Raw genomic sequence first — 19,738 nt, forward strand, 5'->3', positions numbered from 1 at the left:
ATCATGACCTGGAGGCTAGGGCTGGGCGATATATCGATTTAAAAGATATATCAAATCATTTTAAATGTGATATGGAATTAGGCCATATCGCATATATCAATATAGTTAAAATTTGAGCTGTGATCCTTGCTCCAGGCAAGCTGCTTTATATATAAATGCTGCTCTTACTAGGGTTTGTCATATTTAGTTATTTTGTATTGTTTGTTATTCTTTTCTCCTATAAATATATTTATTTCAGAAAAAGATTGGCCTATTTTATTTCATTGGCTATTTTTCTTTAAGATATTTTTTTTATTTTAATGCACTTTATGGAGCTTTGATTTTTTTTAAAAAACGTACTCCTGCTGCTATACAGTATCTATGTTCACTTTAATAAACGGTTTCAATAAAACTACTTGTGACATGTCATAGTTGGCTTTGACTGAACATTTGCTCTCACTTTGCGATAAAAATATCGGTATATATATCATATATCGATATTCAGGCTAAATATATTGGGATATGACTTTTGGTCCATATTGCCCAGCCCTACTGGAGACACGAGGAAAAGAGTTACTTTTTTTAAAAAGCAGTATACTGTCACACATTTGTGACTGTTTTGCAGTGGGTTTAAATTATTTTGAACATAATAAAAAGCTGTATCTTCTCTCTGTGTGCCCAGGTTGTGAAGATGTGGAGCTGGTTTTTCACTGTGACTGTCCTGCTGTCCTCCATCAAACGGGCTGAAGCTCAGGGTACAAAAAACGATTATTATCCCCTTAACTACCACATGAGCCCCAGGTGTTTCTCTTGTGTGTCTGTTTAAATACGGAAAGTATGTCTTTATGTGCTCACATGTATTCTCCATACTTTGTATTTGCAGGCAGGTGTAATAATGTGCAAGCAGCAGATATTGTTTTCCTTGTTGATGGGTCTTCCAGTATTGGCCCGTCTAACTTCCTGCAGGTGAAGGGCTTCATGGCTGGAATCGTCAAGCCATTTGCCAGCTCTGTCAGCGAGTCAGGGATACGGTTTGGGGCCATACAGTACAGCGACACCTCCAGGTGACTGATGGGAGTCATATTTACCGCATTACTTTCCTGTGCATGCAACAGAGGATCATACTATGGGTGCAGTATTGGATATTTAACGAGGATAGTTGTTGTGGATTTCCTACAGTAGATGGTGGTCAGCACACCTCCAGTTTGGAGAAGAAGGCAGTGTCGGCATGGAAGCTAAGCAGTGTTCTGCTGTTAACGGGGGCAGCAGCAAAACGTATTTTAAACACCTAAAAAAAATATTTTTGCACTAAATTTAGATATTTTTGCAGTTTTTACCCTGCTGTCTTACAGCCCTGTTAAAGCTTATGTGTGCAGAACTGAAGCTGTTATCTGTGCTCTGTACATTGAAAAAAAACAGTAATTTAAGTAATATGTTTTGCTGCTGCCTCCGTCCAAATCAGTACTTCAGGCTTGATTTACAGTCAATATTCCAGCCTGCTTCTCTAAACTGGGGGACATGTCAACTGTGATTCATAGTCTACAGTAGATAAGTACCTCATACAACCTCACTTCAAAACAATCCGAACTCTCCCTTTAATGCACATTTATCTCCCTCTAGAGTTGAGTTTACATTTACTACCTACCTGGTTGGCACTGAGCTGGTGACCGCTGTAGAGAACATGAACTATAAGGGTGGAAACACACGCACTGGTGCTGGTCTCAAGTTTGTTGCGGATAACTTCTTCAACCCTTCAACCAGTCGGGATGTCCCAAAGGTCTGAGGAGCAGCCATTCTTTGGACTTTTTTAATTGTAAAAACTGCATATTTAATATCTTGTGTTTCTAATAATACTTACTGGTCCTCCTTAACCCACAGATCACTATCCTGATCACAGACGGGAAGTCACAAGACCGTGTGCAGGAACCAGCACAGAAGCTGCGCAGTCAAGGAGTGCATGTTTTTGCGGTTGGTAGGTGTCTTACCTGCAGTCTCTCCTCTCGTACTCAAGAGTAATTTGGATTGGTCTTTAGACTTGCTTATGAGCAACTGCAATTTCTTTTTTTTCTGTGGTTTGTTAGGCATAAAGAGTGCAGACAGGAATGAGTTGTCTCAGATCTCCTCCCAGCCCAGCAGTGATTTTACCTCCTTCGTTGGGGATTTCAAACTGCTCAACACACTTCTTCCTCTTGTGACCCCCCAAGTGTGCTCCAAGGCAGGAGGAGTCTATGCTAGTGATGGTTAGTACCATATATAAAGTAACATCAGTAAATACACATATACAGTATGTGTCTGACTACTGTCTCAGACTTCATTGTCTGACAATTAACTTGCATCTATGTGTCATCCTGCCTCCACTTTCTCCTCTCCTTTTTAGAGGCATTTTCTGGTCCATCCAACATCCAGTTCACAGGCCAGACCGCTGATAGTCTCAGGCTGCGCTGGAGTGCAGCAGGGGGGCCTGTGAGTGGCTATGTGGTCCAGTATGTGCCACTCTCCGGCCTGGGTCAGCCTATCACAGCTGAACTGCGTCAGGTGAGTCCAGGTGTTGGAATAATATTCCTGACAGATTGTAGTGGCAGTTTTTTAAAGCCAAAGTCAATCATGCTTTGCACGCCGAACACATGCCTTCACGCTTAGTATAAACATGTCTAATGGGTGGATCTCCTCCGTGTAGATGCTGTAGAGATTAAAATTTGGCAGAGCAAAGAGTGAAATTCCCTTCCCCTGGCAGACATGATGAAGATCACTCATCTATTTCAGTCATTCACTTTGCAAAAACTTGTCCTTGGCTTGATTGATGACTAAATGACCTCTGTCTCTTCCTGCAGGAGACTGTCTCAGCCAGTACGAGGACCTTTACTGCACGAGAGCTGAGGTCAGGAACTGACTACCTGGTGACTGTCATCGCCCAATACCCTAACAGTGTGGGGGAGTCTACTTCTGCCAAGCAACGAACCAGTGAGTATAAAGCAAAGGTTGCAAATGTCACCAGTGTCAATGTCTTTCCCACAAGACAGAACCCTTAAAGGTATAATTCCTTTATTCATTATCTGTGACCACTTAACCAGTGTGGGCAGGTCTGGAGGGGCGGGGGCTGGAACCAATGACTCAATGAGCCAGAGATAGAGAAAGAGAGCAGTGGTGGTCGAGCAAACTAGACAGTGAATGAAGAGAGGGAGCAACATTAGTGAGAACAAAGCAATGAATCAGAATTTTTTTTCTGAATGTTTCATGATGGTTCCTTTTTTTTTTTTTTATTTATTTTTTTTTTTAAATGTATTTTTTTGGGCTTTTTCATGCCTTTAATGGACAGGACAGCTGAAGAGAGATAGGAAGCAGGGGGCAGAGAGAGGGGAATGACATGCAGTAAACGGCCGTCCGATGCGGGACTCGAACCGGGGCCAGCTGCAGCGAGGACTGTAGCCTCTACACATGGGGCGCCTGCGTAACCCACTACGCTACCGACCACCCCATGATGGTTCCTTTTTAAAACACAAATAAACACACCCACAGCTCTGCACAAACCTGTGGGAAGGTGCTGCAATGAGCACACTTCTTCCTGTCCGCTGTGCCTCTCTACTTTGTGTGTGTGTGGCTCACACCTGCCCTCATTCAGAGAAACACACCAATGGTACCACACAGCAGTGGAGAAAGACGAGAAGCAGAGTAAACACATCAATGTATCAACCTGTTCTGATTCCAGGTTGCCAAATACTGCAGCTTTGTATTACACAGATGCTAAAGGATGCCGCGTGCATTAGTATCAGAAAGCGAATGAGTTTGACTATGCCAAGGTATTTGACAGTCTAGGAGTGTGCTGCAGCCCTGAAGGCTCTTTGCTGATGCCCATAAAGATCCTGCACACAGCAAAATAAAAATAAAACACAAAATCCAGCAGAGGAATCTCTGCAGATACAGACAGTGCCACACTCTTCTAGTGGGAAGATATACCTTTGTAGGAGTCAACTTTTTTTTCACCAGGAAATTCCTGCATATCATACCTTTTAATGTTAATTGAATGTAATCACATTTCATACACCTTCTATGTCTTTTTTTCCTCATATAGGATCTTTGCCAGGGGTCACCAGTCTTCGCCTGATCCAGGCAGGCTTCTTCTCTCTCTCTGTGGGCTGGAATCAGCCGTCGACTCCTGTGCAGGGCTACAGACTCACCTATGGACCACGAGGTCAGGCACACACATACCTCTGTTTCTGTTTCTACCAATCTTTTCTCTTTACTTTCTCTCACTTGTGCATGTGTGCCCGATTATAGTTTACATTACATTCCAAACACATCCTCTTTTGAACACAGAAAAACTTCTGTTGTGGCAGAATTATCATGTCACAAAAACTGATCTTGACAGAGTGAATGATAACAGAAAAAATGAAGGAGGAAAAGTTGTTACTGTAGTCTATAGCAGTTAACCTTTGGTGGCAAGTTGGAAACATGTTGAGAATGTAAAGCAGTCAACGCTGAGGATGAGGAACATGAGCTTCTCTAACACCGTATCACCCTCAGGCTCTGGCTGTCAGTACGGGTTTTTATTGCCCAATCATTACCTAAAATATCAAATACATTTATCCTCACCAGACTTGAAATTAAGAGGCAGTGAAATTCACTTCTGTGACGAAGTTGTCAGTAATTTTGTTGCTGTGCATTTGTAGAGACAGGGTGTGGCATATATCATAACAGTGTCAAGATGTCTGAGTGCTTATTCCGTGATTCAGGAGAGAAAAGTGGCCCCTGAGGGCTGATATAAACAGTTTCAACCTCCGAACATGTGGCAGGAGTGCCAGTCTCACATGGAGCTCCTCTTCTGACTAGTTAGGCTGGTACATGTGTTAGAGTATTTAAATGAGGCCAGTGTGTAGCCTGTAATGATGGGGGGTGATGTTTCTACATGTGTCTGTGTCTGCCGGTACTCGCACTGATAATTAAAAAAGAAAAACAAGACGGATACTGACAGACAACCAAGCTCATATAGGACAAGTCATGCACACACACACAAACTGTGCACTGCCTTTGAACGATACTTCTGCACAGATGGCTGACTGCCACACTTTGTGCTCCGAGGTGAGAATGAGGTAATGCTAATAAACTGAGGACACATCCCATGTTATTTCCGCTTGTTTTCAGCTAATTCGTCTAATGACATACTGTACAGTTTAATTTGTGATTGTCATTACTAATTGGTCTCCTGCCTCTTCCTGCTTGTCTGCTTGCCCTGTCTGCTGTGTGGTTGGATGAGCAGGTCAGCCAGCAACCCAGCTGTTGGAGCAGTCTCTGTCTGCAGACTCCACATCTGTCACCTTGGAGTCACTTCAGCCCGACACAGAGTATGTCATCAGCCTCTACCCCCTTTTTCCCAGAAACTCTGCATCCCCGTCCATCCTCAACGCCCGCACATGTGAGTCCACCGTGTGGCCCATAGTCAAAGCCTTTGATGCTGTTATGCAGGGGTGTAAGAAAGTATCCAGTTGGGTTTTGCGCATATCCTGATATTATGTTAAGTGATACTCAGAAACACTGAATCAGGTTTTAATACATAGTTCACATGCAAACATTTGTATGAGATAGATTGCACAAAAAGTAGTGCCATGATGTTGAAGGACTGTGATAAATGCAAATGCAGATCCAACTTCTCTGGTTGCATAAAAAGAAAATTTTCTTTTACAACCCAGATAGACGTTAGAAGGTAAAATATAAATTGCCTATATGCATTTTTCAAGTGAATGTATGTCAATAGGAAACAACTTATCACATTCTCTTTTTATTTACATTATTAGACAACATTACAACGATTTTGGAGTCAGGTTTTGTCTCAAATTTTATGCATATGGTGTTTTTTTATACTACAACAGTTTTTTGTAAAATTAGATTTAAAAAATGGGAATATATTACCTTCATTATAGTATCAGTAATATATGGCAATAAACTGAATCGTACTGAATACACACCCCTAGATATATATTTGAATGGTAAATGCTTGTAATTTGGTTATAATCAGTAGATATATTATAATACAGTTGTCTATTTTGTAACAAAGTTAAAAAAAATGGTGCGATTGTGAAACAGTGATACATTATGTGTATGTAATTCAGTGCATGTATAGTATTACTGTCTCATTTTGGTTGAAAAAGGGTTTCAGTATAATTATCAAATATTATTCAAAGTGTCTGTGTGTTCATGTTTTTGCATGTGTCAGTGCGCCTTGAGGCAGTGCAGCAGTTGTCAGTGGAGACGGAGTCAGAGGGCAGCGTTCGTGTGCGGTGGAGAGGCGTCAGCGGTGCACGGGCCTACCGTCTGGTCTGGGGACCGTTTACAGGTCAGGACGAACAACATGTGGCATTTCTGCAATTAAGTCAATTAAAAAAAATCATTATATTTCTGTATTTCTGCTCACAAAGGTCGAAATGTGGAGACGGTGGAGGTTTCCGGTGGCAGTGAGTTTCACACGTTGTCCGGGCTGCAGGCAGACACCGAGTACATCGTCACCATCATCCCTCTGTACGAGGGCAACACTGAGGGCCCTGCAGGAACGGCCAGGTTCAAGATAGGTAGGTGTGGTGTCAGCAGTTCATCACAACAGCAAAAATCTGTTTCTGCTCTCTGTGAAGTTCTTTGGTGTTTATTGGACCCTTTTGCCTCTCACTTACACAAAGACACAATTTCCACAGTACACTAAATTATTTTCTATTTTTGTGTTCATGCTTCTTTATAAGTAATTGCAGTAAAATAATTGTTGTAAAAGTGGTGCGTGCCCTCTGTAGTGTCCTGCTAATTACAGGAATATGGAGAATGGAAGCTGCCAAATAAAATAAATAAATAAATAATTTCATTCATTCATTAATATGGCATCAGATGTACCAAAATAATAATAAAAATGATTGTAAGCATTGATGAATTGATTAAATGTGATACAAATGAATATTTTTATTTTTAATTTAAATAAATATTAACAGAAATAAAAAATAATAAATCAAGGTAAAAATGAATGAATAAATGAATTAATTATTTTGTAAAGAAGATAAGTAGGGGAATTGATAGAATGGTTAAAAAAAATAAGAATTGATATATCAATTTATGTCACATTTTATCAATTTATTAATGCCTACAATTATTTTTAATCTTATTTTTGTTGCATTTAATGGCATTTTCATTCATTTATCAAGTAATTTACATATTATATTTCATTTTGGGAGTCTTCATACAGACACAGGAATCACAGTGTGACAATCCAATCCAACCCACTTTATTTATACAGCACAATTTTAGCAAACATAAGGTTTCCAAAGTGCTGCACAAACAATAAATAGATAAAACAATACAAAGAGATGTAGAAAACAATAGATCAGTAAAATGCAATAAGATAAAATAAATTAAAAATAGGATAAAAAAAATAAAAAAATGAAATGTACTGCCCACACAAAATAAAATATGCATGTATACAGATAAAAACAAAAAAATCATAAAATCATAAAGTCAACAGAAAGCAGACAGGAGGAATATGGCCAACAATCTTCTGTGGCATTTATGTCTCGTCTCAAAACCTACACATGTTACTGTTTAGCTCTGTTTAAGGAACATTTCGCCTACACCTACACACTCATTATACACACACACACACACACACACACACACACACACACACACCATCTGTCTCTCGTGAGTAGGGCCCATATGGCGTCACTTCAGTCGCACCAGTGTTATTTGAATGAAGACTGAGTCACTGCACTGAGTGGAGAGCTGAGAGAAATGGAGCACTGAAAACCTTGGTGTGGCCTCGTTCTGCTATCAAACAGGAGAGATATACACAGTGCTCTATACTGTATACCGCTAACTTAAACTGTTGCTCAGCTTGTTTCTCTCTTGTTTGTTCCTGTGTAAACCAGCAGAGGAACAACCGTTTGTGGTGTCTGGGTTTTGTGATGAGTTGTCTGTTCCTTCTCATTAGGAAAAAATGTTGATTTGTTTTAGTGAAGACCACATTGAATTAAGCCAACATGTTTCTTTGCAAATATGTCATTAATAATTCAGTTATAACATTTTGCATATGCAATGTCTAACTTTAAGTTATTTCATATATTAAAGACTGCGTGACATTTAAAGTTTAAGGGCTTTTTTCAATGGATTTTTGGGTTATATTTATCTTCTTCCACATTTCCAACCACTTCAATAGCTGTGTGTGGCATTCAATCAAGCAAATGTGTTTTGTAGTAAAATGTTGAATCAGTTAGTGAACAGTCTGACTCTCAGGCCTAAGAGAAACACCAGTGGGTGCCTTTTCCTCTGATGCCACATGTCTGTAGACTTTGTTCTTTGACCTGTATCCCCTCCCACTGACACCTGGCACTTTCCTGTTGATGTGTTGATGTTCATCACTCGAACATGAAAACACCTGAGGCCACATACAGTATCAGAGAGAGAGTGATTGCTGGGGCGACCTTTTGTGTGAATGTTTTGGTCTTTGTCACAGAGAGTATTTCTTTGAACCAAGTCCATTCCACCTGCAGCCTGAGGGCAGAGGTGTGGGATTAAAAACTCATTAACTCTAATTTATTTCGCTGCCAGTGACAGAAAATGGGCAGCTCCTCAAAACAGTAGTTTTGTATCATTTCACAACAGGTTCCTGAACACCAAAGATAACAAAAACTCTGGCAGGAAACTCTGAAGGTTATGTATGTAAATGAAATGCTGCATCTGGCTGTTGAACAATGGATTGTGGATCTGGTTGGATTTCAGAGTGGCATGTTTATTCATAATCACTTGCTTCAGTTTAGTTTTTCTCTGTTGGTTTGCAGTGAGGCCAGAGAGATGCTGAGTAATGACAGAAATAACAAAAAAGCTTGAGTGCTTAAACCCCAAATCTCATGATGTATCTATTCATACCTTGAAGAAGAAGACACAACACTTTACATAATGGCAAGTTGATGTCAGACTTCATTAGTGTGATATCTTTGCAAATCTACAGAAGGATGTTGTATTGGCATTTCTTTAGCATCATTTCTGAAATTTCACATAACTAAAACTGTGGTATGTGTGTGTTGCACAGCTTATGGGGGCCTTTCCCATTATAAGATAAGAAACTTTTCTTATATTACGTCATATAAACGCGACAACAAACAATATTATATGAACAGTCCTCATGTGAATACAAGCGAATTTAGCTTATGTTGGAATAGGCTCCCCGCAATAAATGGAAGACATTTTTTCATTCAGCATTGAGTTGTTAACAATGAAGCAATGTCTTTTTACAAATAAGTCCATTATGTACATGGACTATTCTCCATCTCCGAGGGCAATGCATGCGTTCAGCAGTGCAGCTCTACAATTGTGATACCAAAAAAGTTGGGACACAGTTGAAATGTAAATAAACTGAATAATTAAAAAGTTGTATATCAGTTACAACATTAGATATCTGGTCTTTGTATTGCATTCAATTGAATGTAGGACAAAAATGATTTGCGTATCATTCCAATCTGTTTTTATTATGTTTTTCACAGTGTCAACTTTTTTGTATTTGGTTTTGTGTATTCAAATATTAGTGTCACATTTCTTTGAGTCCATGTTAATATAATACATTACTCTCTTGCCTCCTTTCCATTACGGCCACCAAGACATGTTTTTTTTAAGCAATGTGTTGGTATAAAGTAAAAAATACAAGGTGCTCGCTCTGGGCAAAAATATATTCAAAGTCTAAAAGTCTGAGTGAGTCAAATCAAGTTAGTATCTTAGTCTTAGTAGGCTTTTTATATCAAGTTTCCACTTTGTGTGACTTTCCCTCTGCCATAGCTCAGCAAGGTAACACTGCCTGTCGAAGCCATGTATATACAAGCCCAATAACAAAAAAGTGTAAAACATGAATAAAAACACAATGCAAACAATACAAAGATAATTGTTAGTTTAGTTAGTGTGCTTTCCTTCCCCCAATAAACCAATCATATCAGTATTGTTCTTCTATCTTTGAACATGTTTCATTGATGCACTGCAAAATAAGAAAAGTTGGGTGAACTCAAAATTTCAAGGCAAACTTCGATAAAATTTTAAGTTCGACAAACTAAATATTTTAAGTTTTGTTTTTGAGTTTGCTCAACTCTGAATTCAGATTTTTGTCAACTCAACTGTAAGTTGTACTAACTTATAATTTTACATTGTAATAACTTTTAATCCTTACTTCTGCTAACTTCTGCAATGTGCTCAATTGGCACGATTGTAACGCCGCTATGAAATGTCAGCTGATGTTGCTACCACAATTTTGAGTTAGCATTGATACGCTAATGGCTACTCTTGTAGCTGTAACAAGAAAGCGCTGATAGCATCAGTTAGCCGCTAGCTTTCGCTAATGACCAAATTTCACAACAAAGAAATAAGAGTTAGCAGAACTATTGTCCCTTGTTGTGAACCCCAACTTAAAGATATAAGTAACAACAACTCACAAACTTGTTTTTGAGCAGACAACTGGCTTCCTTTGTTGTGCTAACTTACATTATTGCCCTAAATGTCAATAATTTATATTTCCAAGTTTTACCAACTTAAATCACTGTTTTAGGCCAAAAAATACAAGTTGGCTTTTTTGCAGTGTGGATTGATGGAAATAGCCTTTCTTATATATGACATATTACATAATAACATGTGTATAATATATCGTGTGTTTCCCTCAGAGCGTCAGGAGCAGCAGGTGCTCAGAGCAGCTACCACTGGCCCCTCCACCATTCGCCTCACGTGGAGAATCATTCAGTCATCTCAAGGCTACCGCCTGGAGTGGAGAGAGGGGGAAGGTCAGATGTGCATGTCACGCACACGCTCAAAAATTCACATGTCCCTTTTGCAATCTTTTTGTATATTACAATCTGTCATTGTAGTTGCTGGACATGTTATTTTTATGATCACAAGAAATCAATATTTGCTAAATCAAGCCTAAAAAAGAATCATGTTGTTACAAAGTGTATTTGATTCAGCTCTAATTTTAATTAACCTTGTTTCTGTTAATATAGATAACAGTAATGCTATGTGCACTGTATGATGATGACCTATTTATTATTTCATTAATGCATGATTTGATTGAGTTGTCTTAAATATAGCTTTGATCTTTAAGTTGCAGGTAGTAGGAGGTATGTACTGAAATCCACTGATCCTGAACTGTTGCTCTGTCTCCAGGAGGTCGTGTCCAGAGCCTGACCTTTCCTCGAACCACGACCAGCTATGAGCTAACAGGCCTCCAGCCCAACACAGAATACATCATCACCCTGTACACCCTGTTCGAAGGTCGTGAGGAGGCCACACCTGTCTCCACCACCTCCAGAGGTCAGATACTCAGCCTGGGGGCACAAAACTGATTTTATTTTGGGTTGATTTATGAATCATATGTGCACTGGAAGTTGAATTCCAACTTCTGAATACGTTTTTTGTGCTCCTGATTCTCTGGTGTTGCAGAGGAGCAGCCTGTGGGGAGGGTGTCCAACCTGAGAGTTGTGGAGTCCCTGGGCAGTACTGCTAGGCTCGGCTGGACCGGCGTGGCAGGGGCCACACAGTACCGCATCATCATCCTCAACACAGAAGGTACACTGGCTGATTTTTAGTCATTATTTTAGTATTCAATTATGTTTTTTAGTGTCCAATTATAAATGAATACATTCTTGTGAAAATAGTGTCTCTCTTTGTTTCATGTCGTGTCAGGGGGAACTGAGGAAATACGGGTTATCCCTGGGAACCAAACAGTCCTCGACCTCAGGGACCTGACAGTGGGAGTGTCTTATGTTGTCAGTGTCACTGCGCTGGTTGGAGAAAATGAAGGAGACCCGGTTACTGTCTCTATTAAACCAGGTGGGTTTAGCCTTCACACTGTGCTGCTGTGTGCTTCATCCTGTTCTCCTGTTCCTGGAAATGACCAATCCTAAATAAAATTCCTATCTAATTTTTAATGTAATTCATCCTCTACTATTAGGGTTCATGTGTTTTATGATTATATTTTAATCAAATGAAAATCATATGGTGATGAGGGAAACTGCCTGACTCATGTTTTTGGGTTATAAGGCAGGACATTAATTCACTTATAATTATTATTATTTTCAATTTTCCTTTAAAAAAACATAGCATTTTCTCTCAAAATGGAAATTAACATTATTGTAAAATGTAAAAAAAAATTTTTACTGCTCTTTTTTTCCCAGATATGCATTTGCTACGTCACTGTCAATTGTAATGGGAGAGATCATTTTCATTTTATTGTCTGTATTACATAATAAGTAGTTGGATATTTGTTTTTTTTTTGTGGCCACAGTGTGTTGTTTGTTGTTTTTGCCTATGTTGGAAAATGCAATAAAAATATATCTCAAAAAAATCGTATGATGACAGACTAATCAGCAAATATTGTATTTTTATTATTTATTTGTATTTGTTTTCCAACGAACCAATATACATTATATTGTGATGATACTTGTGCAAATTAGACCACATAGAGCTAAATGAATGGAGCCTGTGTGGACGCAAATACAGTTTTGTCCCACGTTGTCTGAAAATATGCCAAAAATGGTATTCCTGCATGAATGGAGGCTTGCTTTCTTGAGAAGACCTATACATTGAATTTGACCTGTATGCCCTTTATTTCAGAGCAAGGTGCTAGCAGAGTGACTAACCTCAGAGTGACAAACGCAAACAGTCGGAGAGTTCGAATCGCCTGGACGGCTGCTCCCGGGTCCACGGGCTACAGGGTTACTTGGAGACAAGGCAGCAGTAAGTGTTATATACTGCATTGTCTTTCTGACTTTATTTAGGAAAATTGTATTTTCTTTTACATTGAATTAAAGACAAAGCAAAAGCTGTATTTTTCATTCTTATTTCATGATCCTTTAAAAAAACAGCAGCAGCAGAAGCAGTTGTATAATCAGTTCTTAATATGTATGATCTTCTATTCCCTTTACAGATGCAGAACAGGCCCGTATGCTGGGAGCTGAGGTCTCATCCTACACCATAGACGGCCTGCAGCCAGACGAGGCTCTGGTGATCGGGGTTGCAGCGGTGGTTGATCGACGCGTCGGTGAGGTGGTCACTCTGACGAGTCGGACTAATCCCAACGGTGGATCATTGTCTGGCCTTCGCATCGTTGATGTCACAGCTCAGAGGATACGCATTTCATGGACACGGTCAGCGAGGGCAACCGGCTATAAAATCACTTGGCGGAGAGATGATGGTAAGCAATGATAGCATTAATACTATAATAATATTATAATAATACTATTATAGTAATATTAATAGTATTTTACGGACACAAGATGCATCAAAATACAAGATAACAGGGCAAAATAAGAATAGTAATTGGTAAGTGTTTAGATAAGTGTTGTGGCTGTAAGCCTCTTCTAACCTCAAGTTAAAAAAAAAAGATGCCTCCAGACTGTATGGAGAAATTGTTCCAATTTACAAAAACAAAGATGAGAACAAATGCAAACAAAGATTTATATAGTCAAAGGAGGTAACTTCTGTTTTTGAAAGTAAGAAAATGTTAAATACACCAAATATTTTTGTTAAAATATTATAACTGGTGTGTATATACATTATTGTTTGGGACTTTTGTGGTGTAGGTAGTGTATGTATGTATATATATATATTTAGTTGTCTTTCTTTTGTTTTCAGTGTATCATGAAAAAAGGTTAGGTCTTATAAGCTAAGGCTTCAGCCTACACTTTATTGGTCAGAATTAACTTCTTTGGTTTTACACTTCTGCAAAAGTAATTACTTAATAGTATTTTTTTTAATTGTATTTGATATATGTGTTTGACTTGTATATGTTGAAAATGGCCGAAATAAACTTAAATATATAAATAAATAAATGAAAATAAATTAAATTAAATACATTTTGTTTGTTGAAGATGACACATTGAAGACACATTTCTACATTTCCATCTCTGTCTGTTTTACTGCTGCAGGGGTTGAAACAACTCGTAATGTGCCCGCTGATGTCTCCTCCTTCTCCATTGATGGGCTACAGGCAGATTCAGCCTACAGTGTATCAGTCTCTCCGCTCACTGGCTCCCGAGAGGGAAGTCCTTCCATCCTGAGCATCAGAACAGGTACCACGCTGAACCTGTCAAATACACGCTTTTCAGAGAAACTTTGCTATGAGTCGGGTGATAAAAAATAGAATATCTGACTGATTAATTCCTGTCCCGATCTTTAGAGTCAGATCGGACTGTGGTCGGGACTGTGACATCCCTTCAAGTCCAGGAGGCCCGGGGAGAGGTCGTCCGAGTCACTTGGGTTGGTGTGCAGGGAGCAACGGCGTATCGTGTGACTTGGAGGAAAACAGAGGGTACTTCCTGTTCACTTTTTATGATAAACTCCGCTTACATAGATTTCACATCTTAGAATAATAACAGTTTCTGTGCTGGATGTGTTATCTCAGACTGTGTTACATTACTTTGTGCTGCTGCAGGTGGTGAAGAGAGGAGTCAGGTGGTGGGTGGAGATGTGACAGCGGTGGATTTAGACCGCTTGGATCCTGGAGCCCAGTATGAGGTGCAGGTCATGGCTTTAGTTCAAAACAGAGAGGGAAGCCCCGTGTCTGTCAGAATCACCACACGTGAGTTGTGTCTTCCTATATTCTTTATTTTCAAGGTATCACCATTTTTAATAACTCTTAAAAGTAGCGTTCGATCCATGGCAGGGCAGCTGATCACATGTCATTGTTGATAAAATGCAACAATTTCATAATAATAGCAAATGAGGCATGAAATTGCTGAACTTAAGTGAACATTTATTTCACACTTCTGCACTCTGTCTGCAGTGCAATTTTTTTCATATAAAAAATGATATCAAATCAATATTTACAGGTCATCAAAAAACTACATGTACACACAAAAAAACAAGTTTTACTGCACTTAGCAACTCCTTATTTCTGAGATTTCTTACATAAGTAAAATAAAAAAAACAATGTTCATTTTGGCTCAGTCATATAATTGGCCTTGTGAGTGCGAGCATTTGCAGATGCAGGTTATCTCAAAATAGCATTAGTCGTTCTGATTAAACAGCTTATCGATTAATTGTTCTACCACTGCTCCAACATGTGTAGCCTGGAGAAAATAACAACAATAGATGTAAGGCTTTAAATATCCTCTTAAAAGAATGCATTGACTCAACAGTACTTGACATTTTTAAATAAAATGTACTTCATAAACGCTGAATAAATTAAGATACAACATGCTACATATGACATTGTAGGCCTCAGTAGTAATTTACACACTTACACATTAAGTTCAGAGGTTTCTCACTGACTTTCAAGGTTTTCCATAGTGTTAGTTTATCTTATGTGCAATAGTTTGGTTTTGCACCATTTTACAAAATTTTTCAAATATATATTGGATGAAATGTCAAATCAAATGTCCGTGCTTCTTATCTGTCTCCAGCTGGTACCACTACTCCGCCAATACGAACCACAACTTTACAAGTGGCGGAGGTTACCCAGAATTCGGTGCGGGTTGGCTGGACTCCACTGCAAGGTGCCACAGGATATATTCTACGCTGGAGAGATGAGACCGGTAAATGTCATTATCCATGCTGTAATTTATTGTTTTAAGACTCTTGCTCTCTGCTTGCTCTCCAGTCCTATTATTAGAACTGTTCTCACTCCTCAGATGACGGTCGAGGCTTGTCTGTTACGCTTCCTGCTGCGTCCAGCACTTACCAGGTGACTGGGCTGCGTTTGGGCCGTCGATATAGATTTACCGTGCAGCCCACGTTTGCAGATGGACTGGGAACTGAGACCTCTGTTGATGAGCACACTGGTAACACACCAACACATCCTCTTTTAAATACAAACTAAACCTTTAAACACCTTTTGATGCGGTGTTTAACCCTACAAACTTCTCTGTTTGCAGTGTGTGTGGGTGGGCGTCTGGATGTGGTCTTTCTGGTGCCAGCATCTACAGATCGGATTGGCCTCGCGAGACCACTGCGCGCACTCCTCACAAGTGCAGCTCGGTCGCTTAATACTGTCGGACCCCGCGACTCTCAGGTACTACTCCTGAACAGTCAGTCTAAAAAAAAACAGAATCAGCTGGCACGGTCATTTTTAGCCGTCCACTCCCTAAATTGTGCCTGTTTTCTGCCTGTTTCAGATGGGAGTTGTAGTATACGGGTACAGACCCAAAATATGGTTTATGCTTAATCGCCACAGCCGATCAGACACACTTCTTCAAGAGATCCAGTCTACACCGTTTGACGACACCCCCGGGAACAACATTGGTCAGTTTATTTTTTGTCTCTTGTATTTTTCTTCTTACTGCTGTGTGTGTGTGTGTGTGAGGAGTTGTGGTATTATCTGTCTCCCTCTGCAGGCGAGGCGGTGACATACACCAGGCAGTACGTTCTGACCCCCACAACTGGACGGAGGCCGAGGGTGCCTGGTGTTGTTGTCATCATCGCTGACAAAAAATCCGCCGACAACCTGACTCTGGCAGCGCACAGTCTCAGGGCTTCAGGTGAGCCAGAGAAGACCAACAAGCAGTCAGGCAGAAACTGAGGGTTTACTGTAATCTAGCTGGAAGTAACCAACTGCACCAACAGATCACTATAGTCTGCTTTATCTGGATTACTGAGTTTCAGGTTTTAAACATGGAAGTGTATTTAAATTGATCTTTAAAAAAACTGAAAGGGATATTTCACCTGATTAACTTTTTTTTTTTTTTTACACATGCCTCCACTGTGACCGAAGATTCCAAAAGTGGAATAAATCCTTGATGAAATTAAATAAATGGGGAGTTTAACAACACCAAAACAATACCAAAACATCTGGTAGTGTTTGACCACTATTTCCCAAACACAAGCATTTTCGCTTACTATTTAAAATACTTCTGCATAAACTGTCTGAATTTGCAGACTTGCACAAGCTTTGTGAGAAAACAACAAAAAAAAATTAAGTTTTCTTCAAAAACAGATGGTCATTTTGTAGGTGAAGTATTCCTTTAAACAAGCTGAACAATATGGGCAATATGTTGTACATGTGTCTCTGTAACAACCCGTCTTCGTATTCTACACGTCCAATTCCAAAAATCTATCTCTGTTCTGTGTAACCTTTTTTTTGGTGTGTGTGTGTGTGTGTGTGTGTGTGTGCTAGGTGTGAAGGTAATAGCAGTGGGTGTGGACCAGGCTGATACTGAGGAGCTGCGGCGCGCAGTGACGGACGGCAGCATCCAGAACATCCTGTACGCTCGTGATGGAGCACAGCTGGATGGTGTTCATACCGGCCTGGCAGACTTGCTCTGTGGCTTCGGCACAGCAACACAAGAAGTAAGGAGAGTGCTGGAAAAAGGACACATTTTTTGTTCAATCTTTTTTTTCAGTCTTGTTGTGATCTGAATAGTTCAAAAACTCTGTGAATTCAGCTATTTGACATAAATACATACTTATATATTTGTATACAATAACATTGGACGCAGGCTCCAAAAAATGTTTATCATGGTATATATTTTGCTTATTTACAAATGTAAATAGCATGGGATGTAATAACTTAAATAACCCAGTATAAAGTAGTCTTAATACTTAATACTGCGTTTGGTCCTCTTTTTACTCTTTTCTTTAAATGTACAATTTGTCTGGTTTGCCTCAGCCAATAACTGCAGCCGTTCATTTAATGTGACCGGTGATTTGAGTACAGCAAGTAATGCATCCATGTAAAATGGTTTGGATGGGATGGCAAATTAACTTCTCTGTTTGAGACACTTTGAGAGTCTTAGTATTAGTACTGGTATTGTCAATTAAAAAAAAAATCCATCCATACAAAGACCTCACAGCCTAATGTCTCTGTCCTTGTTTGTTTCAGTGTGCTGCTCAGTGCCCTGCGGTGAGTTCTCTACCTCTATTTTCATGTTGCATTAAAACCTTTGAACCTGTGATAATAATGATTGGACAGACTCCAGTTTTGATGGACGTACTGTAGATTTCATGACTGTCAGAAACATCCTTTAAGTTATCTTGGCTCCTCCTCCTTCCTGTTTGATTTCTAAGTTCAATCTTTCCTTTTTCTTTTAGGGTCCGAGGGGAGAACGTGGAGAGAGGGTACAGTACAGAAAGTTTCTAAATCTTTCACCACTCTCCTTGTAATTTGTATTTTCTGCTGAGAAAGCACCATTTTTGTTTGTTTGACTCCACAGGGTGAGAGAGGCAGAGATGGTGTCGATGGACGCAAAGGAGACCCTGTGAGTCATTTATTAACAGTGACCTGTTAACCGCAATATGCTGATTTTTCATAATACTAGTGTACAAACAAATGTGGTGTCCAATACGTGTGTGTGTGTGATGTAGGGTCGTGATGGTGTGCCTGGGAGGGAAGGCCCCAGAGGACCTGAAGGACGCCAAGGTCCACCAGGCCAGTCCATTGACCCCTCACTGGGGGTTAAAGGAGAAAAGGGGGAGAGAGTGAGTACAGTTTGGATAGAAAAACTATACAAACTTTCCTAATGAAGACTGAAGTAACAATCTGTTTGTTTTATGTTTTTAGGGTTTTACTGGCATTGATGGAAGTCCAGGGTTGCCAGGAAGACCAGGTGCCCCTGGAAATGCAGGGGTCCCGGTGAGTAAAGGGACCAGAACCCACAAACCCATCGGACGTGTTCATGTCGTATTAGCATCGAGGTTTCCAACAAAATTATGTTTTTGTGTGTGCAGGGTTCGCAAGGTTTACCTGGCATCAGAGGAGATCGAGTGAGTAACTCTTGTTCTCCTGACCCACGGAGATGTTTGGTGGATGTGTGAATGTGAAGTGCTTCCTAAGTGATTTTCTATTGTTCCAGGGTGAACCAGGTGCGACAGGGTCAGCAGGATCAAAGGGTGATAAAGGTGAAAGGGTAAGCTGAGCGACCATTTCTAACCTTTTCCTACAAGTGTTTGTAGTCACTTTGTACCAAGATACAGAGAAATAAGTGATGTTCAAAGTGTGTGTGTGTGTGTGTGTGTGTGTGTGTGTGTGTGTGTGTGTGTGTGTGTGTGTGTGTGTGTGTGTGTGTGTGTGTGTGTGTGTGTGTGTGTGTGTGTGTGTGTGTGTGTGTGTGTGTGTGTGTGTGTGTGTGTGTGTGTGTGTGTGTGTGTGTGTGTGTGTGTGTGTGTGTGTTCATGATGCTTTAGGGTGAACCAGGTTTAGGAGGAGGGAGTCTACCAGGGAGGAAAGGAGAGCCGGGCATCCCAGGAATACCGGTAAGAAACAGGGAATCCACACTCCCACACTCAAGTTATGTCCAGCTGCAGCAGAAAGGTCGTATGTAGCTATCTAGATGTTTTGGAAGTATTTTCTGTATAATGACAAGTGTTGTGTATTAAGGGCACTCCTGGTCGGCCAGGCAGTGATGGACCTAAAGGGTCCTTTGGAGCTTCGGGGACACCTGGTCAGGATGGTCGCCCAGGTATACCAGGAACACCAGGACTCTCCATCAAGGTTAGCCTCCTCCCCTGCTTCTCTCAGTTTCACTCCAAAAAAGTAACTTTTGTGTACTAGGAGCTCTTTAAGGAGACATATTATGAAAAAAAACTAACTTTTCAGTGCTTTTGCACATTTGTATATCTGCCAACCCACAAACTTTGAAATAAGACAACCCCCATGTTTTAGTAGATACCCAAAATGCAAGTATAACCTGGGAATCAGTACAATATGTCTCCTTTAAAAAGTTTATTATGGAAATACACCTGTCTGAAATACTAGACTATTACATAGAGAGTGCTCCATCACTACTTAACTGAGAAATTATTCATCCTATCAGTCCAAATTCTGATGTTG

The 19,738-nt window shown here is 40.0% G+C and overlaps 1 protein-coding gene across 1 annotated transcript in view; it reads left to right on the forward strand.

The window, feature by feature from the left end:
* Window positions 1-670: 670 nt before the first annotated feature.
* Window positions 671-19,738, forward strand: part of col7a1 (collagen, type VII, alpha 1) — an 85,480-nt gene continuing 66,412 nt past the window's right edge. Inside the window, exons 1-35 of the mRNA XM_059330356.1 lie at window positions 671-734; window positions 863-1,043; window positions 1,600-1,756; window positions 1,858-1,951; window positions 2,061-2,219; window positions 2,357-2,514; window positions 2,811-2,940; window positions 4,049-4,168; window positions 5,234-5,389; window positions 6,188-6,307; window positions 6,390-6,539; window positions 10,644-10,760; window positions 11,140-11,286; window positions 11,416-11,541; window positions 11,659-11,805; window positions 12,589-12,711; window positions 12,902-13,168; window positions 13,902-14,045; window positions 14,153-14,284; window positions 14,408-14,554; window positions 15,378-15,509; window positions 15,606-15,755; window positions 15,849-15,985; window positions 16,089-16,215; window positions 16,308-16,451; window positions 17,087-17,268; window positions 17,792-17,812; window positions 18,001-18,027; window positions 18,123-18,167; window positions 18,274-18,387; window positions 18,470-18,541; window positions 18,637-18,672; window positions 18,762-18,815; window positions 19,093-19,161; window positions 19,286-19,399. Coding sequence (XP_059186339.1) covers window positions 671-734; window positions 863-1,043; window positions 1,600-1,756; window positions 1,858-1,951; window positions 2,061-2,219; window positions 2,357-2,514; window positions 2,811-2,940; window positions 4,049-4,168; window positions 5,234-5,389; window positions 6,188-6,307; window positions 6,390-6,539; window positions 10,644-10,760; window positions 11,140-11,286; window positions 11,416-11,541; window positions 11,659-11,805; window positions 12,589-12,711; window positions 12,902-13,168; window positions 13,902-14,045; window positions 14,153-14,284; window positions 14,408-14,554; window positions 15,378-15,509; window positions 15,606-15,755; window positions 15,849-15,985; window positions 16,089-16,215; window positions 16,308-16,451; window positions 17,087-17,268; window positions 17,792-17,812; window positions 18,001-18,027; window positions 18,123-18,167; window positions 18,274-18,387; window positions 18,470-18,541; window positions 18,637-18,672; window positions 18,762-18,815; window positions 19,093-19,161; window positions 19,286-19,399 — 4,263 coding nt within the window. The remainder of the gene's footprint in view (window positions 735-862; window positions 1,044-1,599; window positions 1,757-1,857; window positions 1,952-2,060; window positions 2,220-2,356; window positions 2,515-2,810; window positions 2,941-4,048; window positions 4,169-5,233; window positions 5,390-6,187; window positions 6,308-6,389; window positions 6,540-10,643; window positions 10,761-11,139; window positions 11,287-11,415; window positions 11,542-11,658; window positions 11,806-12,588; window positions 12,712-12,901; window positions 13,169-13,901; window positions 14,046-14,152; window positions 14,285-14,407; window positions 14,555-15,377; window positions 15,510-15,605; window positions 15,756-15,848; window positions 15,986-16,088; window positions 16,216-16,307; window positions 16,452-17,086; window positions 17,269-17,791; window positions 17,813-18,000; window positions 18,028-18,122; window positions 18,168-18,273; window positions 18,388-18,469; window positions 18,542-18,636; window positions 18,673-18,761; window positions 18,816-19,092; window positions 19,162-19,285; window positions 19,400-19,738) is intronic.

Source organism: Centropristis striata, chromosome 3 (assembly GCF_030273125.1).
Source record: "Centropristis striata isolate RG_2023a ecotype Rhode Island chromosome 3, C.striata_1.0, whole genome shotgun sequence".
In the NCBI taxonomy this organism is placed as follows: Eukaryota; Metazoa; Chordata; class Actinopteri; order Perciformes; family Serranidae; genus Centropristis; species Centropristis striata.